We start from the raw sequence: 26079 nt of genomic DNA, 5'->3' as shown, positions 1-26079 counted from the left end.
TTTTTTCTTCCTTTTTTGGAATTCTGAGACAGCAAGACAATATTGTTATTTCATGCTTGTCTTATATTGGGGACTTGAACAGTCCGAACCTCAAAAGAACTTGTCTAACAATTTAACTATTTTAAACCAATAGTAGTTAATAATTCCTTGATAAGTGCAAATCCTCTCTAGAGATAGTAAAAGCCAAAATCAAATTTATTTAAAAAGTGCTCCATAGTAAGTTTTATTTTCTTTCTATCCATCTTGTCTAGCCCGCGTGGCCTAATGGATAAGGCATCGGTCTCCTAAACCGGGGATTGCTGGATCGAGTCCCGCCGTGGGTAGATGAGTATTTTTTTTCATCCTTTTTTGGAATTCTAAGACAGCAAGACAATATTGTTATTTAATGCTTGTGTTATATTGGGGACTTGAACAGTCCGAACCTCAAAAGAACTTGTCTAACAATTTAACTATTTTAAATCAATAGTAGTTAATAATTCCTTGATAAGTGCAAATCCTCTCTAGAGACAGTAAAAGCCAAAATCAAATTTATTTAAAAAGTGCTCCATAGTAAGTTTTATTTTCTTTCAATCCATCTTGTCAAGCCCGCGTGGCCTAATGGATAACGCATCGGTCTCCTAAACCGGGGATTGCGGATACGAGTCCCGCCGTGGGTAGATGAGTATTTTTTTTTCATCCTTTTTTGGAATTCTGAGACAGCAAGACAATATTGTTACTTCATGCTTGTCTTATATTGGGAACTTGAACAGGCCGAACCTCAAAAGAACTTGTCTAACAATTTAACTATTTTAAACAATAGTAGTTAATAATTCCTTGATAAGTGCAAATCCTCTCTAGAGACAGTAAAAGCCAAAATCAAATTTATTTTAAAAGTGCTCCATAGTAAGTTTTATTTTCTTTCTATCCATCTTGTCAAGCCCGCGTGGCCTAATGGATGAGGCATCGGTCTCCTAAACCGGGGATTGCGGGATCGAGTCCCACCGTGGGAAGATGAGTATTTTGTTTCATCATTTTTTGGAATTCTGAGACAGCAAGACAATATTGTTATTTCATGCTTGTCTTATATTATGGACTTGAACAGTCCGAACCTCAAAAGAACTTGTCTAACAATTTAACTATTTTAAACCAATAGTAGTTAATAATTCCTTGATAAGTGCAAATCCTCTCTAGAGACAGTAAAAGCCAAAATCAAATTTATTTAAAAAGTTCTCCATAGTAAGTTTTATTTTCTTTCTATCCATCTTTTCTAGCCCGCGTGGCCTAATGGATAAGGCATCGGTCTCCTAAACCGGGGATTGCGGGATCGAGTCCCGCCGTGGGTAGATGAGTATTTTTTTTCATCCTTTTCTGGAATTCTAAGACAGCAAGACAATATTGTTATTTCATACTTGTGTTATATTGGGGACTTGAACAGTCCGAACCTCAAAAGAACTTGTCTAACAATTTAACTATTTTAAATCAATAGTAGTTAATAATTCCTTGATAAGTGCAAATCCTCTCTAGAGACAGTAAAAGCCAAAATCAAATTTATTTAAAAAGTGCTCCATAGTAAGTTTTATTTTCTTTCTATCCATCTTGTCAAGTCCGCGTGGCCTAATGGATAAGGCATCGGTCTCCTAAACCGGGGATTGCGGGTTCGAGTCCCGCCGTGGGTAGATGAGTATTTTTTTCTTCCTTTTTTGGAATTCTGAGACAGCAAGACAATATTGTTATTTCATGCTTGTCTTATATTGGGGACTTGAACAGTCCGAACCTCAAAAGAACTTGTCTAACAATTTAACTATTTTAAACCAATAGTAGTTAATAATTCCTTGATAAGTACAAATCCTCTCTAGAGACAGTAAAAGCCAAAATCAAATTTATTTAAAAAGTGCTCCATAGTAAGTTTTATTTTCTTTCTATCCATCTTCTCTAGCCCGCGTGGCCTAATGGATAAGGCATCGGTCTCCTAAACCGGGGATTGCGGGATCGAGTCCCGCCGTGGGTAGATGAGTATTTTTTTTCATCCTTTTTTGGAATTCTAAGACAGCAAGACAATATTGTTATTTCATGCTTGTCTTATATTGGGGACTTGAACAGTCCGAACCTCAAAAGAACTTGTCTAACAATTTAACTATTTTAAACCAATAGTAGTTAATAATTCCTTGATAAGTGCAAATCCTCTCTAGAGACAGTAAAAGCAAAAATCAAATTTATTTAAAAAGTGCTCCATAGTAAGTTTTATTCTCTTTCTATCCATTTTGTCAAACCCGCGTGGCCTAATGGATAAGGCATCGGTCTCCTAAACCGGGGATTGCGGGTTCGAGTCCCGCCTTGGGAAGATTAGTATTTTTTTTCATCCTTTTTTGGAATTCTGAGACAGCATGACAATATTGTTATTTCATGCTTGTCTTATATTGGGGACTTGAACAGGCCGAACCTCAAAAGAACTTGTCTTACAATTTAACTATTTTAATCCAATAGTAGTTAATAATTCCTTGATAAGTGCAAATCCTCTCTAGAGATAGTAAAAGCCAAAATCAAATTTATTTAAAAAGTGCTCCATAGTAAGTTTTATTTTCTTTCTATCCATCTTGTCTAGCCCGCGTGGCCTAATGGATAAGGCATCGGTCTCCTAAACCGGGGATTGCGGGATCGAGTCCCGCCGTGGGTAGATGAGTATTTTTTTTCATCCTTTTTTGGAATTCTAAGACAGCAAGACAATATTGTTATTTCATGCTTGTGTTATATTGGGGACTTGATCAGTCCGAACCTCAAAAGAACTTGTCTAACAATTTAACTATTTTAAATCAATAGTAGTTAATAATTCCTTGATAAGTGCAAATCCTCTCTAGAGACAGTAAAAGCCAAAATCAAATTTATTTAAAAAGTGCTCCATAGTAAGTTTTATTTTCTTTCAATCCATCTTGTCAAGCCCGCGTGGCCTAATGGATAACGCATCGATCTCCTAAACCGGGGATTGCGGGTACGTGTCCCGCCGTGGGTAGATGAGTATCTTTTTTTCATCCTTTTTTGGAATTCTGAGACAGCAAGACAATATTGTTACTTCATGCTTGTCTTATATTGGGGACTTGAACAGGCCGAACCTCAAAAGAACTTGTCTAACAATTTAACTATTTTAAACAATAGTAGTTAATAATTCCTAGATAAGTGCAAATCCTCTCTAGAGACAGTAAAAGCCAAAATCAAATTTATTTTAAAAGTGCTCCATAGTAAGTTTTATTTTCTTTCTATCCATCTTGTCAAGCCCACGTGGCCTAATGGATAAGGCATCGGTCTCCTAAACCGGGGATTGTGGGTTCGAGTCCCACCGTGGGAAGATGAGTATTTTGTTTCATCATTTTTTGGAATTCTGAGAAAGCAAGACAATATTGTTATTTCATGCTTGTCTTATATTGGGGACTTGAACAGTCCGAACCTCAAAAGAACTTGTCTAACAATTTAACTATTTTAAACCAATAGTAGTTAATAATTCCTTGATAAGTGCAAATCCTCTCTAGAGACAGTAAAAGCCAAAATCAAATTTATTTAAAAAGTGCTCCATAGTAAGTTTTATTTTCTTTCTATCCATCTTGTCTAGCCCGCGTGGCCTAATGGATAAGGCATCGGTCTCCTAAACCGGGGATTGCGGGATCGAGTCCCGCCGTGGGTAGATGAGTATTTTTTCATCCTTTTTTGGAATTCTAAGACAGCAAGACAATATTGTTATTTCATACTTGTGTTATATTGGGGACTTGAACAGTCCGAACCTCAAAAGAACTTGTCTAACAATTTAACTATTTAAAATCAATAGTAGTTAATAATTCCTTGATAAGTGCAAATCCTCTCTAGAGACAGTAAAAGCCAAAATCAAATTTATTTAAAAAGTGCTCCATAGTAAGTTTTATTTTCTTTCTATCCATCTTGTCAAGCCCGCGTGGCCTAATGGATAAGGCATCGGTCTCCTAAACCGGGGATTGCGGGTTCGAGTCCCGCCGTGGGTAGATGAGTATTTTTTTTCTTCCTTTTTTGGAATTCTGAGACAGCAAGACAATATTGTTATTTCATGCTTGTCTTATATTGGGGACTTGAACAGTCCGAACCTCAAAAGAACTTGTCTAACAATTTAACTATTTTAAACCAATAGTAGTTAATAATTCCTTGATAAGTGCAAATCCTCTCTAGAGATAGTAAAAGCCAAAATCAAATTTATTTAAAAAGTGCTCCATAGTAAGTTTTATTTTCTTTCTATCCATCTTGTCTAGCCCGCGTGGCCTAATGGATAAGGCATCGGTCTCCTAAACCGGGGATTGCTGGATCGAGTCCCGCCGTGGGTAGATGAGTATTTTTTTTCATCCTTTTCTGGAATTCTAAGACAGCAAGACAATATTGTTATTTCATACTTGTGTTATATTGGGGACTTGAACAGTCCGAACCTCAAAAGAACTTGTCTAACAATTTAACTATTTAAAATCAATAGTAGTTAATAATTCCTTGATAAGTGCAAATCCTCTCTAGAGACAGTAAAAGCCAAAATCAAATTTATTTAAAAAGTGCTCCATAGTAAGTTTTATTTTCTTTCTATCCATCTTGTCAAGCCCTCGTGGCCTAATGGATAAGGCATCGGTCTCCTAAACCGGGGATTGCGGGTTCGAGTCCCGCCGTGGGTAGATGAGTATTTTTTTTCTTCCTTTTTTGGAATTCTGAGACAGCAAGACAATATTGTTATTTCATGCTTGTCTTATATTGGGGACTTGAACAGTCCGAACCTCAAAAGAACTTGTCTAACAATTTAACTATTTTAAACCAATAGTAGTTAATAATTCCTTGATAAGTGCAAATCCTCTCTAGAGATAGTAAAAGCCAAAATCAAATTTATTTAAAAAGTGCTCCATAGTAAGTTTTATTTTCTTTCTATCCATCTTGTCTAGCCCGCGTGGCCTAATGGATAAGGCATCGGTCTCCTAAACCGGGGATTGCTGGATCGAGTCCCGCCGTGGGTAGATGAGTATTTTTTTTCATCCTTTTTTGGAATTCTAAGACAGCAAGACAATATTGTTATTTCATGCTTGTGTTATATTGGGGACTTGAACAGTCCGAACCTCAAAAGAACTTGTCTAACAATTTAACTATTTTAAATCAATAGTAGTTAATAATTCCTTGATAAGTGCAAATCCTCTCTAGAGACAGTAAAAGCCAAAATCAAATTTATTTAAAAAGTGCTCCATAGTAAGTTTTATTTTCTTTCAATCCATCTTGTCAAGCCCGCGTGGCCTAATGGATAACGCATCGGTCTCCTAAACCGGGGATTGCGGATACGAGTCCCGCCGTGGGTAGATGAGTATTTTTTTTTCATCCTTTTTTGGAATTCTGAGACAGCAAGACAATATTGTTACTTCATGCTTGTCTTATATTGGGGACTTGAACAGGCCGAACCTCAAAAGAACTTGTCTAACAATTTAACTATTTTAAACAATAGTAGTTAATAATTCCTTGATAAGTGCAAATCCTCTCTAGAGACAGTAAAAGCCAAAATCAAATTTATTTTAAAAGTGCTCCATAGTAAGTTTTATTTTCTTTCTATCCATCTTGTCAAGCCCGCGTGGCCTAATGGATAAGGCATCGGTCTCCTAAACCGGGGATTGCGGGTTCGAGTCCCACCGTGGGAAGATGAGTATTTTGTTTCATCATTTTTTGGAATTCTGAGACAGCAAGACAATATTGTTATTTCATGCTTGTCTTATATTATGGACTTGAACAGTCCGAACCTCAAAAGAACTTGTCTAACAATTTAACTATTTTAAACCAATAGTAGTTAATAATTCCTTGATAAGTGCAAATCCTCTCTAGAGACAGTAAAAGCCAAAATCAAATTTATTTAAAAAGTGCTCCATAGTAAGTTTTATTTTCTTTCTATCCATCTTGTCTAGCCCGCGTGGCCTAATGGATAAGGCATCGGTCTCCTAAACCGGGGATTGCGGGATCGTGTCCCGCCGTGGGTAGATGAGTATTTTTTTTCATCCTTTTCTGGAATTCTAAGACAGCAAGACAATATTGTTATTTCATACTTGTGTTATATTGGGGACTTGAACAGTCCGAACCTCAAAAGAACTTGTCTAACAATTTAACTATTTTAAATCAATAGTAGTTAATAATTCCTTGATAAGTGCAAATCCTCTCTAGAGACAGTAAAAGCCAAAATCAAATTTATTTAAAAAGTGCTCCATAGTAAGTTTTATTTTCTTTCTATCCATCTTGTCAAGCCCGCGTGGCCTAATGGATAAGGCATCGGTTTCCTAAACCGGGGATTGCGGGTTCGAGTCCCGCCGTGGGTAGATGAGTATTTTTTTCTTCCTTTTTTGGAATTCTGAGACAGCAAGACAATATTGTTATTTCATGCTTGTCTTATATTGGGGACTTGAACAGTCCGAACCTCAAAAGAACTTGTCTAACAATTTAACTATTTTAAACCAATAGTAGTTAATAATTCCTTGATAAGTGCAAATCCTCTCTAGAGACAGTAAAAGCCAAAATCAAATTTATTTAAAAAGTGCTCCATAGTAAGTTTTATTTTCTTTCTATCCATCTTGTCTAGCCCGCGTGGCCTAATGGATAAGGCATCGGTCTCCTAAACCGGGGATAGCGGGATCGAGTCCCGCCGAGGGTAGATGAGTTTTTTTTTCATCCTTTTTTGGAATTCTAAGACAGCAAGACAATATTGTTATTTCATGCTTGTGTTATATTGGGGACTTGAACAGTCCGAACCTCAAAAGAACTTGTCTAACAATTTAACTATTTTAAATCAATAGTAGTTAATAATTCCTTGATAAGTGCAAATCCTCTCTAGAGACAGTAAAAGCCAAAATCAAATTAATTTAAAAAGTGCTCCATAGTAAGTTTTATTTTCTTTCTATCCATCTTGTCAAGCCCGCGGGACCTAATGGATAAGGCATCGGTCTCCTAAACCGGGGATTGCGGGTTCGAGTCCCGCCGTGGGTAGATGAGTATTTTGTTTCATCATTTTTTGGAATTCTGAGACAGCAAGACAATATTGTTATTTCATGCTTGTCTTATATTGGGGACTTGAACAGTCCGAACCTCAAAAGAACTTGTCTAACAATTTAACTATTTTAAACCAATAGTTGTTAATAATTCCTTGATAAGTGCAAATCCTCTCTAGAGACAGTAAAAGCCAAAATCAAATTTATTTAAAAAGTGCTCCATAGTAAGTTTTATTTTCTTTCTATCCATCTTGTCAAGCGCGCGTGGCCTAATGGATAAGGCATCGGTCTCCTAAACCGGGGATTGCGGGTTCGAGTCCCGCCGTGGTCAGATGAGTATTTTTTTTTCATCCTTTTTTGGAATTCTGAGACAGCAAGACAATATTGTTATTTCATGCTTGTCTTATATTGGGGACTTGAACAGTCCGAACCTCAAAAGAACTTGTCTAACAATTTAACTACTTTAAACCAATAGTAGTTAATAATTCCTTGATAAGTGCAAATCCTCTCTAGAGACAGTAAAAGCCAAAATCAAAATTATTTAAAAAGTGCTCCATAGTAAGTTTTATTTTCTTTCTATCCATCTTGTCAAGCCCGCATGGCCTAATGGATAAGGCATCGGTCACCTAAACCGGGGATTGCGGGATCTAGTCCCTCCGTGGTAGATGAGTATTTTTTTTCATCCTTTTTTGGATTTCTAAGACAGCAAGACAATATTGTTATTTCATGCTTGTCTTATATTGAGGACTTGAACAGTCCGAACCTCAAAAGAACTTGTCTAACAATTTAACTATTTTAAATCAATAGTAGTTAATGATTCCTTGATAAGTGCAAATCCTCTCTAGGGACAGTAAAAGCCAAAATCAAATTTATTTAAAAAGTGCTCCATAGTAAGTTTTATTTTCTTTCTATCCATCGTGTCAAGCCCGCGTGGCCTAATGGATAAGGCATCGGTCTCCTAAACCGGGGATTGCGGGTTCGAGTCCCGCCGTGGGTAGATGAGTATTTTGTTTCATCATTTTTTGGAATTCTGAGACAGCAAGACAATATTGTTATTTCATGCTTGTCTTATATTGGGGACTTGAACAGTCCGAACCTCAAAAGAACTTGTCTAACAATTTAACTATTTTAAACCAATAGTAGTTAATAATTCCTTGATAAGTGCAAATCCTCTCTAGAGACAGTAAAAGCCAAAATCAAATTTATTTAAAAAGTGCTCGATAGTAAGATTTATTTTCTTTCTATCCATCTTGTCAAGCCCGCGAGGCCTAATTGATAAGGCATCGGTCTCCTAAACCGGGGATTGCGGGTTCGAGTCCCGCCGTGGATAGATGAGTGTTATTTTTTTCATCATTTTTTGGAATTCTGAGAAAGCAAGACAATATTGTTATTTCATGTTTGTCTTATATTGGGGACTTGTACAGTCCGAACCTCGAAAGAACTTGTCTAACTATTTAACTATTTTAAACCAATAGTAGTTAATAATTCCTTGATAAGTGCAAATCCTCTCTAGAGACAGTAAAAGCCAAAATCAAATTTATTTAAAAAGTGCTCCATAGTAAGTTTTATTTTCTTTCTATCCATCTTGTCAAGCCCGCGTTTCCTAATGGATAAGGCATCGGTCTCCTAAACCGGGGATTGCGGGTTCGAGTCCGGCCGTGGGTAGATTAGTATTTTTTTCATCCTTTTTTGGAATTCTGAGACAGCAAGACAATATTGTTATTTTATGCTTGTCTTATATTGGGGACTTGAACAGTCCGAACCTCAAAAGAACTTGTCTAACAATTTAACTATTTTAAACCAATAGTAGTTAATAATTCCTTGATAAGTGCAAATCCTCTCTAGAGACAGTAAAAGCCAATATCAAATTTATTTAAAAAGTGCTCCATAGTAAGTTTTATTTTCTTTCTATCCATCTTGTCAAGCCCGCGTGGCCTAATGGATAAGGCATCGGTCTCCTAAACCGGGGATTGCGGGTTCGAGTCCCGCCGTAGGTAGATGAGTATTTTTTTTTCATCCTTTTTTGGAATTCCGAGACAGCAAGACAATATTGTTATTTCATGCTTGTCTTATATCGGGGACTTGAACAGGCCGAACCTCAAAAGAACTTGTCTAACAATTTAACTATTTTAAACCAATAGTAGTTAATAATTCCTTGATAAGTGCAAATCCTCTCTAGAGACAGTAAAAGCCAAAATCAAATTTATTTAAAAAGTGCTCCATAGTAAGTTTTATTTTCTTTCTATCCATCTTGTCAAGCCCGCGTGGCCTAATGGATAAGGCATCGGTCTCCTAAACCGGGGATTGCGGGTTCGAGTCCCGCCGTGTGTAGATGAGTATTTTTTTTTTCATCCTTTTTTTGAATTCCGAGACAGCAAGACAATATTGTTATTTCATGCTTGTCTTTTATTGGGGACTTGAACAGTCCGAACCTCAAAAGAACTTGTCTAACAATTTAACTATTTTAAACCAATAGTAGTTAATAATTCCTTGATAAGGGCAAATCCTCTCTAGAGCCAGTAAAAGCCAATATCAAATTTATTTAAAAAGTGCTCCATAGTAAGTTTTATTTTCTTTCTATCCATCTTGTCAAGCCCGCGTGGCCTAATGGATAAGGCATCGGTCTCCTAAACAGGGGATTGCGGGTTCGAGTCCCGCCGTGGGTAGATGAGTATTTTGTTTCATCCTTTTTTGGAATTCTCAGACAGGAAGACAATATTGTTATTTCATGCTTGTCTTATATTGGGGACTTGAACAGTCCGAACCTCAAAAGAACTTGTCTAACAATTTAACTATTTTAAACCAATAGTAGTTAATAATTCCTTGATAAGTGCAAATCCTCTCTAGAGACAGTAAAAGCCAAAATCAAATTTATTTTAAAAGTGCTCCATAGTAAGTTTTATTTTCTTTCTATCCATCTTATCAAGCCCGCGTGGCCTAATGGATAAGGCATCGGTCTCCTAAACCGGGGTTTGCGGGTTCGAGTCCCGCCGTGGGTAGATGAGTATTTTTTTTTCATCCTTTTTTGGAATTCCGAGACAGCAAGACAATATTGTTATTTCATGCTTGTCTTATATTGGGGACTTGAACAGGCCGAACCTCAAAAGAACCTGTCTAACAATTTAACTATTTTAAACCAATAGTAGTTAATAATTCCTTGATAAGTGCAAATCCTCTCTAGAGACAGTAAAAGCCAAAATCAAATTTATTTTAAAAGTGCTCTATAGTAAGTTTTATTTTCTTTCTATCCATCTTGTCAAGCCCGCGTGGCCTAATGGATAAGGCATCGATCTCCTAAACCGGGGATTGCGGGTTCGAGTCCCGCCGTGGGTAGATGAGTATTTTGTTTCATCATTTTTTGGAATTCTGAGACAGCAAGACAATATTGTTATTTCATGCTTGTCTTATATTGGGGACTTGAACAGTCCGAACCTCAAAAGAACTTGTCTAACAATTTAACTATTTTAAACCAATAGTAGTTAATAATTCCTTGATAAATGCAAATCCTCTCTAGAGACAGTAACAGCCAATATCAAATTTATTTAAAAAGTGCTTCATAGTAAGTTTTATTTTCTTTCTATCCATCTTGTCAAGCCCGCGTGGCCTAATGGATAAGGCATCGGTCTCCTAAACCGGGGATTGCGGGTTCGAGTCCCGCCGTGGGTAGATCAGTATTTTGTTTCATCCTTTTTTGGAATTCTGAGACAGCAAGACAATATTGTTATTTCATGCTTGTCTTATATTGGGGACTTGAACAGTCCGAACCTCAAAAGAACTTGTCTAACAATTTAACTATTTTAAACCAATAGTAGTTAATAATTCCTTGATAAGTGCAAATCCTCTCTAGAGACAGTAAAAGCCAAAATCAAATTTATTTAAAAAGTGCTCCATAGTAAGCTTTATTTTCTTTCTATCCATCTTGTCAAGCCCGCGAGGCCTAATTGATAAGGCATCGGTCTCCTAAACCGGGGATTGCGGGTTCGAGTCCCGCCGTGGATAGATGAGTGTTATTTTTTTCATCATTTTTTGGAATTCTGAGACAGCAAGACAATATTGTTATTTCATGTTTGTCTTATATAGGGGACTTGTACAGTCCGAACCTCGAAAGAACTTGTCTAACTATTTAACTATTTTAAACCAATAGTAGTTAATAATTCCTTGATAAGTGCAAATCCTCTCTAGAGACAGTAAAAGCCAAAATCAAATTTATTTAAAAAGTGCTCCATAGTAAGTTTTATTTTCTTTCTATCCATCTTGTCACGCCCGCGTGGCCTAATGGATAAGGCATCGGTCTTCTAAACCGGGGATTGCGGGTTCGAATCCCGCCGTGGGTAGATGAGTATTTTTTTCCATCCTTTTTTGGAATTCTGAGACAGCAAGACAATATTGTTATTTCATGCTTGTCTTATATTGGGGACTTGAACAGTCCGAACCTCAAAAGAACTTGTCTAGCAATTTAACTATTTTAAACCAATAGTAGTTAATAATTCCTTGATAAGTGCAAATCCTCTCTAGAGCCAGTAAAAGCCAATATCAAATTTATTTAAAAAGTGCTCCATAGTAAGTTTTATTTTCTTTCTATCCATCTTGTCAAGCCCGCGTGGCCTAATGGATAAGGCATCGGTCTCCTAAACAGGGGATTGCGGGTTCGAGTCCAGCCGTGGGTAGATGAGTATTTTGTTTCATCCTTTTTTGGAATTCTGAGACAGCAAGACAATATTGTTATTTCATGCTTGTCTTATATTGGGGACTTGAACAGTCCGAACCTCAAAAGAACTTGTCTAACAATTTAACTATTTTAAACCAATAGTAGTTAATAATTCCTTGATAAGTGCAAATCCTCTCTAGAGACAGTAACAGCCAATATCAAATTTATTTAAAAAGTGCTCCATAGTAAGTTCTATTTTCTTTCTATCCATCTTGCCAAGCCCGCGTGGCCTAATTGATAAGGCATCGGTCTCCTAAACCGGGGATTGCGGGTTCGAGGCCCGCCGTGGATAGATGAGTGTTATTTTTTTCATCATTCTTTGGAATTCTGTGACAGCAAGAGAATATTGTTATTTCATGTTTGTCTTATATTGGGGACTTGTACAGTCTCGAAAGAACTTGCCTAACAATTTAACTATTTTAAACCAATAGTAGTTAATAATTCCTTGATAAGTGCAAATCCTCTCTAGAGACAGTAAAAGCCAAAATCAAATTTATTTAAAAAGTGCTTCATAGTAAGTTTTATTTTCTTTCTATCCATCTTTTCAAGCCCGCGTGGCCTAATTGTTAAGGCATCGGTCTCCTAAACCGGGGATTGCGGGTTCGAGTCCCGCCGTGGATAGATGAGTGTTATTTTTTTCATCATTCTTTGGAATTCTGAGACAGCAAGACAATATTGTTATTTCATGTTTGTCTTATATTGGGGACTTGTACAGTCCGAACCACGAAAGAACTTGTCTAACAATTTAACTATTTTAAACCAATAGTAGTTAATAATTCCTTGATAAGTGCAAATCCTCTCTAGAGACAGTAAAAGCCAAAATCAAATTTATTTAAAAAGTGCTCCATAGTAAGTTTTATTTTCTTTCTATCCATCTTGTCAAGCCCGCGTGGCCTAATGGATAAGGCATCGGTCTCCTAAACCGGGGATTGCGGGTTCGAGGCCCGCCGTGGGTAGATGAGTATTTTGTTTCATCCTTTTTTGGAATTCTGAGACAGGAAGACAATATTGTTAGTTTATGCTTGTCTTATATTGGGGACTTGAACAGTCCGAACCTCAAAAGAACTTGTCTAACAATTTAACTATTTTAAACCAATAGTAGTTAATAATTCCTTGATAAGTGCAAATCCTCTCTAGAGACAGTAAAAGCCAAAATCAAATTTATTTTAAAAGTGCTCCTTAGTAAGTTTTATTTTCTTTCTATCCGTCTTGTCAAGCCCGCGTGGCCTAATGGATAAGGCATCGGTCTCCTAAACCGGGGATTGCGGGTTCGAGTCCCGTCGTGGGTAGATTAGTATTTTTTTTCATCCTTTTTTGGAATTCTGAGACAGCAAGACAATATTGTTATTTCATGCTTGTCTTATATTGGGGACTTGAACAGTCCGAACCTCAAAAGAACTTGTCTAACAATTTAACTATTTTAAACCAATAGTAGTTAATAATTCCTTGATAAGTGCAAATCCTCTCTAGAGACAGTAAAAGCCAAAATCAAATTTATTTAAAAAGTGCTCCATAGTAAGTTTTATTTTCTTTCTATCCATCTTGTCAAGCCCGCGTGGCCTAATGGATAAGGCATCGGTCTCCTAAACTGGGGATTGCGGGTTCGAGTCCCGCCGTGGGTAGATGAGTATTTTTTTTTTCATCCTTTTTTGGAATTCCGAGACAGCAAGACAATATTGTCATTTCATGCTTGTCTTATATTGGGGACTTGAACAGTCCGAACCTCAAAAGAACTTGTCTAACAATTTAACTATTTTAAACCAATAGTAGTTAATAATTCCTTGATAAATGCAAATCCTCTCTAGAGACAGTAACAGCCAATATCAAATTTATTTAAAAAGTGCTCCATAGTAAGTTTTATTTTCTTTCTATCCATCTTGTCAAGCCCGCGTGGCCTAATGGATAAGGCGTCGGTCTCCTAAACCGGGGATTGCGGGTTCGAGTCCCGCCGTGGGTAGATGAGTATTTTGTTTCATCCTTTTTTGGAATTCTGAGACAGCAAGACAATATTGTTATTTCATGCTTGTCTTATATTGGGGACTTGAACAGTCCGAACCTCAAAAGAACTTGTCTAACAATTTAACTATTTTAAACCAATAGTAGTTAATAATTCCTTGATAAGTGCAAATCCTCTCTAGCGACAGTAAAACCAAAATCAAATTTATTTTAAAAGTGCTCCATAGTAAGTTTTATTTTCTTTCTATCCATCTTGTCAAGCCCGCGTGGCCTAATGGATAAGGCATCGGTCTCCTAAACCGGGGATTGCGGGTTCGAGTCCCGCCGTGGGTAGATTAGTATTTTTTTCCTTCCTTTTTTGGAATTCTGAGACAGCAAGACAATATTGTTATTTCATGCTTGTCTTATATTGGGGACTTGAACAGTCCGAACCTCAAAAGAACTTGTCTAACAATTTAACTATTTTAAACCAATAGTAGTTAATAATTCCTTAATAAGTGCAAATCCTCTCTAGAGACAGTAATAGCCAATATCAAATTTACTTAAAAAGTGCTCCAAAGTGAGTTTTATTTTCTTTCTCTCCATGTTGTCAAGCCCGCGTGGCATAATGGATAATGCATCGGTCTCCTAAACTGGGGATTGCGGGTTCGAGTCCCGCCGTTGGTAGATGAGTATTTTTTTTTAATCATTCTTTGGAATTCTGAGACAGCAAGATAATATTGATATTTCATGTTTGTCTTATATTGGGGTATTTTACAGTCTTGACCTCAAAAACAATTTGTCTAACAATTAACAGTCTTTTTCTACTATTTTACATCTATATTAGTTAATAATTCCTTGAGAAGTGTGAATCCTTTTTAGAGAAACTAAAAGCGAACATCAAATATTAAGATCAAATTCATTTAAAAAGTGCTCTATTTTAAATTTTATTTACTTTTGATCGATGTTGTCGAGCTCGCGTGGCCTAATGGATAATGCATCGGTCTCCTAAACTGGTGATTGCGGGTTCGAATCCCGCCGTTGGTAGATGAGTGTTTTTTTTTTAATCATTCTTTGGAATCCTGAGACAACAAGATAATATTGATATTTCATGTTTGTCTTATATTAGGGCTTTGTACAGTCCGCACCTCAAAAACAAGTTGTCTCACAATTTACAGTCTTTTTCTACTATTTTAAATCAATATTAGTTAATAATTCCTTGAGAAGTGTGAGTCTTGTTTAGAGAAACTAAAAGCGAATATCAAATATTAAGATTAAATTCATTTAAAAAAGTGCTCTATATTAAGTCTTTTTTACTTTTGATCGATATTGTTGAGGCCGTTGGCCTGATGGATAAGGCATCGGTCTCCTAAACCGGGGATTGTGGGTTCGAGTCCCGCCGTGGGTAGATGAGTATTTTCCCTCATCGTTCTTTGGAATTCTGAGACAGCAGGAGAATATTGTTCTTTGATGTTTGTCTTATATGTGGGACTTGTACAGTCCGAACATCGAAAAGAAGTTGTCTAACAATTTAATGGCTTTTTCTACTATCTCTTAAAAACGTTGTACTCTTTCATTTTAATTTCTGAAGTCTTAAAATTCTTTTTTTAGGTAAATGTTAATGTCGTTAATTATTGTAGAATTTATCATAGTACAACATTTCACTTTTTTTTAAAAATTAAGTCAATCGTAGTAACTCTCTGAAAGAAAGAGAGGGAGTTTTCTTAAAACTCTAATTTAAACCTCTGGAAAACACACTTTCTCTAAACTTATGAATCTATCTTATTGAAACTTAGCACATTACCTCAAAGTAAAATTATGCAGGCATCGATCAAAAGATAATATCTTTTTTTTCTCAATATATGGTCTGATTTGTTTCTGATTCCAAAAATCTTATTTGCTTTAAATGCAACTCAACCATGAATTCCGATATCAGTTTTCTTTTCTTACGTGCAATATCTGAAAGAAATATTCAAAATTTCAATAAAATTATATGCTTTATTTTTAAGAAATTATATCCCACGCGAGGATGCTTTTTATAAGGGATCTGCAAAAATTATGTCTCAAGGGATTATTTTTTTAAAAATTTCGGAAAAATTTGAACATAATATTTTATTTTTTTTATATGTTCGAAGTTCAAATCTGTAAATAATTCATAAATATTTCTTTATTGTTTCAAAAAAGAAAGAAAAAATATTTTTAATTTTCAATTTTTATAATTTTTTCTTAATTTTTTTAAAATTCTTCCTTAATTTCTTTTAATTTTTTCATCTCTGTCACCTGTGTCACACTTCAATCAAAGCTTCTGATTGTCCCCGTGTTTAGGAAACTAATCTTTTGAAGTCTTGCGAAATTAATTTAAATTACGATTTTTTTGCGAATTTTGGACACTAATATTGGCATGGGAGAATAAGTTCTCTAAAGATGATGAAAAATTAAATTGAAAATTGTACCTTTATACTTTCGGGACCATTTACATTTTTTACATTGTACTGTATGTTTCATAATTAGTTCATAACAATAGTCATAAAATGAGCCGAGTATCTGAAGAAAGATTCAGTTATTTTTGAAAAACCAATTAAAAACGGATGTAAACTGAAATGCATGATTTCTTGTGTTCTGCTTAAGGAACTAGATTATTTATTCTCACCATGTTTCAAATTTAGCTATTAAGTGCTCAGCAAATGTCACTGCTATATGAGAAAACTATTGATGTTTTTAAAATAACCTTCACTTGCAGAAACACCATGGTGCTGTCTAGATACAAAAACCAGATGATTGCGCAAGTATCTCAGCTGCAATGATCTAACATGCTACATTAAGCATTGTCAGCAGCACCATTGACAATTTCTCAGCCAACACTGTCATTTATACAAGCTTCGTAACTAATATGGATGTTTGGTGAGAAAAAATCATCTAAGAAAACAGCAAATCTTTCATTTCTGTCATCTTCCTTCTCAACGCTGTTTTTGGAAGCTTTGTCGCCAAGAAAAATGAAAAAGCTACAGTTTAAGTGCCTTAAACTTGAATCAATGCAATGATTTTAAACTTTATACATAATCTTGCCGGAAAGAATTATCTGGATCTTTAGAACAGACAAATAACTTAAATATTTTTAAAGTTATTAAATATTCCTAATTGCCAATTTGGTGACATTTTTCTAGCCTAGATGAAAAATATCGAAATTACTGCCTTATTTTCAATGTTTGCAAGTTTTTATGAGCCCAGGTAATGCAGCATTGCTTTTTTTCTTTTTTTCTTTTCTTCCAGACGTGGACACGTACCTGAGTTTGCAAAACCCTTAACCGTATAGTCCACGTCTGGCCGACAGTCTACCTCGCACAATACACAACACATAAGCAAACAATTACAAAATTCATAACTGCACCACAATTACAAAGCACAATTGCGCAATACAGATGACAATAATGTGTATCAGATTAGTTAATTTAAAAAATAAAGAAAAAAAATGAAACAAAAAGAACAATAAACGAAACGAATTTTGTTACATAATAATTGAAAAAGAGAAACAAAAAGAAAAAGAATAAAGAAAGTGTAAACGAATGAAATGTATAATGAAGGACAAAATCAAAAACTGTTAAACACTTTCAAGATTACTTAGAAAGTCAGGTTTAATTAAAATTTTAATAAGAAGTCGTTTTCGGCTAGAAAATTCATTACGCTAATTTTATAGTTTAATGTTTTATTTGTAAGAAAGTTTTTTTGCCAAATATATAAATTATTAATGTTTGGAAGACGTGCATGCCACGATATTGTGTAAAGACAAGTTGATAAGTAATGCTCTGGTTGACCATAGGCACAAAGGTTTGTATCCGAGATATGCAGGTAATGAGAGAAAGAAGGAAAAGGTCCGTGACCTGTTAGGAACCAGATGACTTGTTTGATTGGAATTGATTTGAAGAAGTTGACATTAATGCAGCATTGCTATCAGTTTTTAAGTATTCAAAAATTAGACCACAAATGCTTTTCATTTTCATGTAACTGTGGCTTTTCTCCATATTGTCGTTTTGCGCCATCTTCAAAATATGACGACGCTAGTTTTAGAAAGGCTAAACATGACCTAACAATCATGAGTAACTGCTGCAAACTCACACCAGTTATAAAAATATCATATTATTCACAAAAAAGCATCATTTCATCTTACGACGGAGACTTCGAAAAACAGCCAGCAACAAGCTGTGATTTGTGCATGTTTGAAAAAGGGAAAGTCCCCTCGCACGCTTCGGAACCGGTTTTTGATTATATTCAGATCAATAACGAAGCCAAAGCAGCATCAGAAGCATCAAAGAAGCAGCATTCAGTTAACTTAGCTACTTCATAAAGTAAAAATTTGAGTAGTTGTTCATTGAGTGTATGAATCGTCAGCTTACGGGGAAACACCAGAAAGTTTCCTCGTCTTAAGGAAACAGTCTTTGTTTTGAAGATGATTTGAATTTCGATTTTTAACTCGCTTTGAATCATTATTGGAATACAAAGATTATTTCTTTAAAGATGTTATGAAAATTGAAATTAAAAAAGGATCATATTCTACCTAGTACATTCACATTTATTTTAAGTGTACTAAATAATGCAATCGTGTTCCATGCATGAAACAATGTATCAGAATGAATATTTCTAGTTAACCCCTTAACAATCGGTTAATTTTCAAGAAAACGGTCATAAAAGTACCTATTTTTTTATCACATGTCACAAATACACGTATTTGATTAGTGCTGACATCTAGTTTAATGTAAATTAACTATCTACAATTACCGTAAAAATATCTTGGTACTGCCATCTGGTGTGCAAAATGAGAAATAAAATTTTTTTCGGTCAAAGGAAATGAACTAGTTTTATTCCTATTGGCTTGTTACTACTGAACATTACAGCCCGGAAATATCACGGGAGCGAGAAATAGAGGGCGAAACCTCACCCCGTCATTTTCACGGGAGCGAGAAGGAAGGGGTTAAGACAATTAAAATAAATATGAGACGCATTTTTATTGAGAAGTTACAACAGTCTATGTGCGACGCCTTTTACCAGGCAGCATACAATCATCATACAGATTATCACTGTCATATGTTCGCTGTTCCATCATTAGCATTTCGTTTCTGTGGGAGTTGTAGCTGTGCATGAAGCCGTAAGCCACTCCGGTAGGGGATTGTGGAGGAGTGTTTGTAAAACAGATTTGAGTATTTTGATCTGAAAAACAAAAGTTAAGTTACTAATTTTAGAACAAAATATATTTATTGAGCATAATAAAATCATAAATTTTACAGTATTAGTTTAATTTATAATTGCTTTTTATTTTAATCTTATCTTTTGCCAATGAACGATTTGTTCGCTAAAGATAATTTGAAGACCGAAGAATAACCAACCAACAAAGCGAATTTGCATTAATTAATGATTCTCCAAATTAATGCGTTATTTTCAATTAGTCTTAAATCAAACGTTAAAATCTGATTTCGCACGCGCCTCCAATAGCAACAGAGTAACAGAAAATGAGCACACTTATTTTAGCATAAAGTTTTTTGTTGAACTATAACTTCGTGCAATTTTTATGTGATCAAATTTTAGGAGGGCTTCAGATTTAAGACATTAAATATGTGCAGTAATATGGTACAACTTGATTCCATATTCAGGTTACGTCTCGCAAATTTTTTGCAATCTTAATAAGGTGTTAATTTGAACCATGTTCCCATACAAGTAACAAGTTAAGCTTGCAATCAAGTTTAAGATTGTGTAATTTGGAAAATAATGAGCACCGTAATAACTTTGCAGAAAATTTGAATAATGTTGCGGTTCAAAAAGCATTGAAATTTCGAATAGTGTACGCATATAACAGTATTTTAATTTCTACAGAGTATACGCAAGATATAAGTAAACCGGATTAAATATCAACGGTAGAAGATGGTCGAATTTTCAGTGTTGGGCAGCACTGGTTACAGCAATTAGCACCAGAATAGCCATTGCAGATTTTTGTGGTTTTCCTCTCCCTGGTAATAAAAACATGGGTTAATTTCACTATAAAAGTCATCTGCGAGAGCAAGATTATCCTAATATTCCCCCTTTTATCTTTTGCGTCAAATTAAAAAGAGTAAAATATGTAAATTAACAATTTGATCCAAATCCACTACACGGATAATTCGTTCACCAAAGATGATTACGTAATTTATTAATTTTTTTTTCGGTCAATGGCGGGCACTTGGGTCTATTTCCCATTTGCATCAGAACTGCCAGAAATTCTACTCTCTTACCCAGAGAGTCTCTCTTACTTCTACTCGTTACCCAGAGAGCACCTATGGCTAAGCCACGGTGGTGGAGTAGCATGGATTACATAAAGCAAAACCATACACTTTTTTAAGAACCTTATATATAGAGAAAGAGATTGAAATATTGAAATTAATCACCATTTATGTTACTTAAACGGCATATGAACCAAATATAAGTGAATTGGCAAAACTGGAGAAGGGATAAAGAAAAATGTAAGCAATCTCGACTAGTGATAGAGCAGAGATCCCAATATGAAGCTTCCCGAAAGTCTCATTACCACGCAATCTGTCCATTGCAGAAAATTTGAGTTTTGTATAGCACTTGAGAATTTGAATTTTATCCAATTCGGTTTATGTCTGCCTAATTCGTTTATCGGTGTCCTATTAAACGTTAAAATGTGAAATTTTCTAAACAATACAAACAATAATTTCTCAAATTATCACTCATTTGCAGTTAATTAAGGTCAACTAGAAACTGTTATTCATCACTGAAATTATTTTAATTTACGAAATCAATTATTGAGGAATTTCGATGAATGAAAACAAAATTTTCTCAACTATGTTTTTTGGATTTTATATTTTATTACAAATAAAATTCCGATAATCTAACAAATCTTTTTAGTAACTATTAGACTGTGTTTCACGATTAAAAAATATCAAAATATATTTGTGCTTGTAATTAGAGCGTCAGTAAAAAATATATAAGAAGGACACCAGTGTATCATGTGCGCCAAATGGTTTATATGGGATTTTACAAGTTCAAGATTACAAAAAGTACTCACTTTGAAAACTATTGGAGTAGTTAATAGTGCTTTCATCACAGGTGACTGCTGAATTTGACGAACTGCTAAATGGGAGTATAGGAGCATTAGCAGTGATAGTAAACTGTAAAAAGAGAATAAATACTTCATAAAAAATAGTGTCACTCAATCTGAATTTAATATCTATTTATTAAGTTAGTGCATTCGAAATGTCTTACAAAAACTATTAAACTACTATAATATCAAACATAGTAGATGAAGGGATTTAACTATTCTATTTTGTTAAGCCTTTCATAGATGACGCAGCTGAAATCAGTTAGGAATGTATTAATGCGTTGTTTGATGCGTACCATGTAGATCGTAGACCGAATCGACTATTTATCATTCAAGCTCATTCTGATGAAAAAAAAGGAAACTAAACTAAAACTCTAAACTCAGCGGCGCGACAGCCAAAATAGGGCCAAGGCCTACTGTGTCCACCTCAGTTTTCTTGACCTTCGGCTCTGCGGTGCAGGAGCAGATGTTCCGGTCAGGTGGTCAGCCGAACGCGGAACCCCCAGTGTTTAGTTCCTAAGCGTGCTTGGTACTCATTTATCGACCCACTGAAGGGATGAAAGGCTGAGTCTACCTTGTCCAGTCCAGGGATCGAACCAGGGACTTGTGGAACGACAGCGCGAAGCGCTACCGCTCAGCCACCGGGCGTCTGAAAAAAAAGGAAACATAGACTTAATTTTTGCTTGCCAAAAATTTTTCCTAAGTTTTTAAAACTCAACATTATCTTGATATTTTTTTTTTTTTTTTTTTTTTTTTTTGTAAAAGGGAAGATTTTTTTTTTACCAGGCGTAGTATTTCAGGGACTATTGATAGGAATGAATCCAATAGAAATGTTCATATTAGCCATTAGCTCTTTGCATATTTATGAAAATAGATCTTCTATTATACATCTAAAACCATAAATCATGTGTCGGCTGCATGTTACATAGCATATGCATCTTCCACTGAAGTCACTTTTTCTCGATGATGATGTTAATAAAAAGTATAACGGAAATTTCTTTTCTTTAACAAGACAGACTGCTAAAAAAAATTTTGTTTTAAAATTTTACTTATTAAATGAAATCTATATTTCATGTATCATTATCATAATAAATTCTTTCTTAATTAATAAACTTCGTCGTTACTTGATTTGTTTTTAGTGGGACCTCCCTTCTGTAATATATATTCCTGGTTAGCAACAAAGAATTCGACTTCTGCCACACCTATACTTCGCACCCATTAATAGGGCAGACCCATTCGTAAAACCATTCATTCATCCCCAGATAGTATTTTTGACCTGAACCAGAGAACGATCAAATTTTAATTCAGTTCTCCCAGAGGTATAATTTTTTATAGGAACATAGAGGACTTTATGACCCGGAAGATTTAACAAGCACCAGTCACTGTGTAGTAATAAACTACAGGAGGAGTCTTCGTCCGACTGGATTCGGATTGCCGTTTTCACTAACGTGAGTCTAGCACCCTGCCAACCAGGCTATCTCAGCTTCACGCATAATATTATGCTTTTATTAATTTTTAACCGCAAGTTTATTTTAATTTATTTATTTTTATTTATTTGCAAATACAGTGATTTTTTTTAATTCGCGAAGGAGGGTAATTCAAAGTTTGAATATTTATTGACTGAAGTTGATTATTTCAAAATTTCTTAGTCTTACCAGTACATTTAACTACATCAACAATCAATTTTATAATCGTTTAAATTTATCAGTTTCACAACAAATTTTAAATTACATCTTTTCGAAATTAAGATTGGCCTATTCCTTCTGCTTCTTTAACCAGTAAAAGTATTTAGCTTTGAACTTGTGTGCATAATTTCTCAACACGCAGTAGTAATTTCGGATTTTTTTTTATTGAGTCAAAATGACAAACACATCAAAATATTATAACTTATTAAAATATTTACAATATACCCATTCTTAATTTATATTTCTTTAGTATAGTATGTATTTAAGCAAATATAGTTAAAAGAGTAAACAAATTAATATTTCACTGAGGAAAAAACTAAAACGTTTGCTAAATTTGCTGAATCACTTTTGATGAAAACAGGGTTAGAAACATCAAATCAGTTTTATTGATTGAAAGTGCTTCTAATAACCAATTTTTACCTCCTTACTTTTTCTTCTCACAATCAAACAGGTTTTGGTATCGCTTACCTATTTAATAATTTCGAATAGATTTTTGTTCCTCTACTTTCTTAAATATGCGAGAAATTTTTGCATTTCTCTAAATGGTTTTAAGAACCCTATTCGAGGTTTTGCTCATGCGCGACTATACTTCATAGAGGGTCGTGGTAGTTCAGGAGCTAGAACGTTCTAATCCCAATGGCGGCTGATTGATGCGAATTCTGCTCCGGCTCGCACTGACCACAATGTTGATATAAAATTTCCTCAGTAGTAGACAGGCCATGAGTTAGAATCACGCTACCGCCATGCTAACTGTGAGAGGTTTTCGTGATTTTCCTCTCTAAATGCGAGTTAACTCCATCAAAAAATCTTCCACGAAGGCTAGCTTGTCTCAATGCTTGATCCAGAAGCTCCTTTGTCATCTGGTTTGGGTTCGAAATTACAGGCCAATGAAGAACTTTTTGTGTTATGGAGTTGAACATTTGATAGTAATAAACTCAGATTTTTATCAGTTGTTCAACGCTAGTAATAAAATAAAATATACTCTTTCGAAATAAGATATAGAGTCAAGAAACCCTTCTATTCCATTGTTTATGTATATCTTTGGAAAATGCAACACTATATCTTAAACACTTAACATAGTAGGAAAAATAATATTTTAGAAACATCTTCTAACTCTCAATATTAATTTGAATCTTAATAAATATCAATTAACTTAATATTTATCAAAAAAAATTTAAAACTTATTGCATAAAAGAGAGTTTTATATTAAAATATTTTCTACTTTGATAAATCAAGTAAGCAGAAGCAGGTTCACACTAGAAGTCTTTGACTAACTACTTACCATTTTTTACTTAAAAAAACTAATATAAAACCTTGTTTTTCAATGAATTAAATATTTTTCTATAATTTATGAAATTAATTTCTAATTGCTTATTCATTAAAAATAGATAGAGTGAATACAGAATGCGAAATTCCATTTTCACAAGTGAAAAGAAATTAATATAGTAGGAAAATATGAAAAATAGTAGACAGTAAATTTATTTGTACCATTGAAAGGGAAATTCAGGTCTATTTATTGTTCTATTTTAGTTGTTTCATCAAAGAAAATTGAAATCATCAAAATTCTATTCTTTTTTACTTCTGAAAACATGGTCATACTACTGTCAATAGAAACTGCACAAAAGACATATCTATCTATCTATATTATATAAAACGCTAATGCGTACGTATGTATGTATCAATAAAACCGATGATATTTCTTTTCTCGCGCTGGCAACAGTTTTCATTTTTAATTGATTGGATTCGGCGCGCAAGAGCACGTAGTGAGCAACCAGATAACAATAACCAGAGTGAGCATTATCAGGTTGTTCAATTGAGATTCATGCACTAAAAACATGACAATATTTAATTTAAACTCAATTAGGAATTAATTAATTAATTGAAGTGAGAATGCTTTAAAAGGCCGCTGTTGAATTGATATTTTTCTACTGGGAGCTACCTAAACGTCTAAAAAACGTTTAAGTGTTAAAATTGAATGCATTGAATTTTTTTTTATATTTCGCGTTTATTTATGCATTGAATTTTCACGCTTTAAAATGCAGAATATTAGTGAAGCAATATTTGATAATTTATTTTGCTAATATGCTTCTTATTTAGCTAATGTTTTGATTTTTTCACCATGCACAATCTAAATAGCTAATATACTTTTTTAAAAGCCAATAAGAACATTGGTAGAATTCTTCTACATAAGTACAATACTATGTCTTTGATGATAAAATACTATGTCTTTGATGAAAATATATTATGTCTTTGTGCTAGAACATTGTGTTCATTGGCGAGCGAGCGCAGCGAGCCATGGTTCACGGCGTGAACCACATAGGATTGCGTAGCAATTCTCGGGGGTTGGCGAGCGTTAGCGAGCAGGGGGCGGAGCCTCCTAGTATTATATAAAACGCTAATACGTACGTATGTATGTATCAATAAAACCGATGATATTTCTTTTCTCGCGCTGGCAACAGTTTTCATTTTTAATTGATTGGATTCGGCGCGCAAGAGCACGTAGTGAGCATCATATGGCTAATTCATGTTATATAAAACGCTAATACGTTTTAATTGATAGGCTTCGGCGCGCAAGAGCACGTAGTGAGCATCATATGTCTAATCGGGTGAATTCTCACCGAATTATCAAAAAAATTCTCACAAAATAATCTTCATCGAAGCCGATGCTTTACATCCGGCTTTCAGTACTATTTCATATTGTTTTACAACGCATCGTTTTAGCCCTCTGGTGGGAAAGACTTTAAAACAAAACTTACAACAGTTACTTTTCGCAACAACTGAAATTTAGAATAGTGTGATTAAGATAAATATGTGAACTGTTTGTAATTTCAAATTAATATTGAAATGCACAGGTTTAGAATTTTCTACAGTGAAAAGTCTTCGGAACTTCAGTGTTCAAAATAGTATACAAAAGCTAGACGTTAAGAACGTATCCAATGAGCGAGCAAAGCGAGCATCGGATTGCGAAGCAATCCGAAATGAACTGCGAAAGCAGTTCCAGGGGTTGGCAAGCGCGAGCGAGCAGGGCGCGAAGCCTCCTAGTCTATATTATATAAAACGCTAATACGTACGTATGTATGTATATATGTATTAATAAAACTGATGATATTTCTTTTCTCGCGATGGCAACAGTTTTCATTTTTAATTGATTGGATTCGGCGCGCAAGAGCACGTAGTGAGCAACCAGATAACAATAACCAGAGTGAGCATTATCAGGTTGTTCAATTCAGATTCATGCACTAAAAACATGACAATATTTAATTTAAACTCAATTAGGAATTAATTAATTAATTGAAGTGAGAATGCTTTATCTATATTATATAAAACGCTAATACGTACGTATGTATCAATAAAACCGATGATATTTCTTTTCTCGCGCTGGCAACAGTTTTCATTTTTAATTGATTGGATTCGGCGCGCAAGAGCACGTAGTGAGCAACCAGATAACAATAACTAGAGTGAGCATTATCAGGTTGTTCAATTCAGATTCATGCACTAAAAACATGACAATATTTAATTTAAACTCAATTAGGAATTAATTAATTAATTGAAGTGAGAATGCTTTAAAAGGCCGCTGTTGAATTGATATTTTTCTACTGGGAGCTACCTAAACGTCTAAAAAACGTTTAAGTGTTTGTAATGAATGCATTGAATTTTTTTATATTTCGCGTTTATTTATGCATT

General features: G+C 34.7%; 1 protein-coding gene and 22 non-coding genes across 24 annotated transcripts in view; 22 read left to right on the top strand and 1 right to left on the bottom strand.

Annotated features, from left to right (window-relative positions):
- Positions 1-1249: 1249 nt before the first annotated feature.
- Positions 1250-1322, top strand: TRNAR-CCU (transfer RNA arginine (anticodon CCU)). The gene has a single exon. It is a non-coding gene; the product is annotated as a tRNA-Arg (tRNA).
- A 260-nt stretch (positions 1323-1582) lies between these two features.
- TRNAR-CCU (transfer RNA arginine (anticodon CCU)) lies at positions 1583-1655 on the top strand. Its single transcript has one exon. It is a non-coding gene; the product is annotated as a tRNA-Arg (tRNA).
- Positions 1656-1914: 259 nt separating this feature from the next.
- Positions 1915-1987, top strand: TRNAR-CCU (transfer RNA arginine (anticodon CCU)). Its single transcript has one exon. It is a non-coding gene; the product is annotated as a tRNA-Arg (tRNA).
- Positions 1988-2580: 593 nt separating this feature from the next.
- Positions 2581-2653, top strand: TRNAR-CCU (transfer RNA arginine (anticodon CCU)). The gene has a single exon. It is a non-coding gene; the product is annotated as a tRNA-Arg (tRNA).
- A 593-nt stretch (positions 2654-3246) lies between these two features.
- On the top strand, positions 3247-3319 carry TRNAR-CCU (transfer RNA arginine (anticodon CCU)). The gene has a single exon. It is a non-coding gene; the product is annotated as a tRNA-Arg (tRNA).
- Positions 3320-3579: 260 nt separating this feature from the next.
- TRNAR-CCU (transfer RNA arginine (anticodon CCU)) lies at positions 3580-3652 on the top strand. Its single transcript has one exon. It is a non-coding gene; the product is annotated as a tRNA-Arg (tRNA).
- Positions 3653-3910: 258 nt separating this feature from the next.
- On the top strand, positions 3911-3983 carry TRNAR-CCU (transfer RNA arginine (anticodon CCU)). The gene has a single exon. It is a non-coding gene; the product is annotated as a tRNA-Arg (tRNA).
- Positions 3984-4576: 593 nt separating this feature from the next.
- Positions 4577-4649, top strand: TRNAR-CCU (transfer RNA arginine (anticodon CCU)). The gene has a single exon. It is a non-coding gene; the product is annotated as a tRNA-Arg (tRNA).
- A 1592-nt stretch (positions 4650-6241) lies between these two features.
- Positions 6242-6314, top strand: TRNAR-CCU (transfer RNA arginine (anticodon CCU)). Its single transcript has one exon. It is a non-coding gene; the product is annotated as a tRNA-Arg (tRNA).
- Positions 6315-7904: 1590 nt separating this feature from the next.
- On the top strand, positions 7905-7977 carry TRNAR-CCU (transfer RNA arginine (anticodon CCU)). The gene has a single exon. It is a non-coding gene; the product is annotated as a tRNA-Arg (tRNA).
- Positions 7978-8904: 927 nt separating this feature from the next.
- Positions 8905-8977, top strand: TRNAR-CCU (transfer RNA arginine (anticodon CCU)). The gene has a single exon. It is a non-coding gene; the product is annotated as a tRNA-Arg (tRNA).
- Positions 8978-9238: 261 nt separating this feature from the next.
- On the top strand, positions 9239-9311 carry TRNAR-CCU (transfer RNA arginine (anticodon CCU)). Its single transcript has one exon. It is a non-coding gene; the product is annotated as a tRNA-Arg (tRNA).
- Positions 9312-9573: 262 nt separating this feature from the next.
- TRNAR-CCU (transfer RNA arginine (anticodon CCU)) lies at positions 9574-9646 on the top strand. Its single transcript has one exon. It is a non-coding gene; the product is annotated as a tRNA-Arg (tRNA).
- Positions 9647-9906: 260 nt separating this feature from the next.
- Positions 9907-9979, top strand: TRNAR-CCU (transfer RNA arginine (anticodon CCU)). Its single transcript has one exon. It is a non-coding gene; the product is annotated as a tRNA-Arg (tRNA).
- Positions 9980-10240: 261 nt separating this feature from the next.
- Positions 10241-10313, top strand: TRNAR-CCU (transfer RNA arginine (anticodon CCU)). The gene has a single exon. It is a non-coding gene; the product is annotated as a tRNA-Arg (tRNA).
- Positions 10314-10573: 260 nt separating this feature from the next.
- On the top strand, positions 10574-10646 carry TRNAR-CCU (transfer RNA arginine (anticodon CCU)). Its single transcript has one exon. It is a non-coding gene; the product is annotated as a tRNA-Arg (tRNA).
- A 1590-nt stretch (positions 10647-12236) lies between these two features.
- Positions 12237-12309, top strand: TRNAR-CCU (transfer RNA arginine (anticodon CCU)). The gene has a single exon. It is a non-coding gene; the product is annotated as a tRNA-Arg (tRNA).
- A 262-nt stretch (positions 12310-12571) lies between these two features.
- On the top strand, positions 12572-12644 carry TRNAR-CCU (transfer RNA arginine (anticodon CCU)). The gene has a single exon. It is a non-coding gene; the product is annotated as a tRNA-Arg (tRNA).
- Positions 12645-12904: 260 nt separating this feature from the next.
- Positions 12905-12977, top strand: TRNAR-CCU (transfer RNA arginine (anticodon CCU)). Its single transcript has one exon. It is a non-coding gene; the product is annotated as a tRNA-Arg (tRNA).
- Positions 12978-13237: 260 nt separating this feature from the next.
- On the top strand, positions 13238-13310 carry TRNAR-CCU (transfer RNA arginine (anticodon CCU)). Its single transcript has one exon. It is a non-coding gene; the product is annotated as a tRNA-Arg (tRNA).
- A 262-nt stretch (positions 13311-13572) lies between these two features.
- On the top strand, positions 13573-13645 carry TRNAR-CCU (transfer RNA arginine (anticodon CCU)). The gene has a single exon. It is a non-coding gene; the product is annotated as a tRNA-Arg (tRNA).
- Positions 13646-13904: 259 nt separating this feature from the next.
- Positions 13905-13977, top strand: TRNAR-CCU (transfer RNA arginine (anticodon CCU)). The gene has a single exon. It is a non-coding gene; the product is annotated as a tRNA-Arg (tRNA).
- A 4627-nt stretch (positions 13978-18604) lies between these two features.
- The window catches only part of LOC107445670 (transcription factor COE1), a 41538-nt gene continuing 34063 nt past the window's right edge, over positions 18605-26079 (bottom strand). Inside the window, exons 12-13 of one of the 2 annotated variants that reach the window (XM_043039387.3) lie at positions 20678-20742; positions 18605-18825 (exon numbers count right to left, since the gene is read on the bottom strand). In XM_043039387.3, the coding sequence (XP_042895321.2) occupies positions 20713-20742 (30 nt within the window). In that variant the 3' untranslated portion in view covers positions 18605-18825; positions 20678-20712. Of the gene's footprint in view, positions 18826-20677; positions 20781-26079 lie in introns of both variants that reach the window. The other variant, XM_016060120.4, reaches the window with a different exon arrangement.

The sequence above is a fragment of the Parasteatoda tepidariorum genome, chromosome 6, assembly GCF_982258835.1.
Source record: "Parasteatoda tepidariorum strain Cologne lab strain chromosome 6, Ptep-v5.0, whole genome shotgun sequence".
Lineage (NCBI taxonomy): Eukaryota > Metazoa > Arthropoda > Arachnida > Araneae > Theridiidae > Parasteatoda > Parasteatoda tepidariorum.
This window is presented reverse-complemented; position numbering and strand designations above follow the sequence as displayed.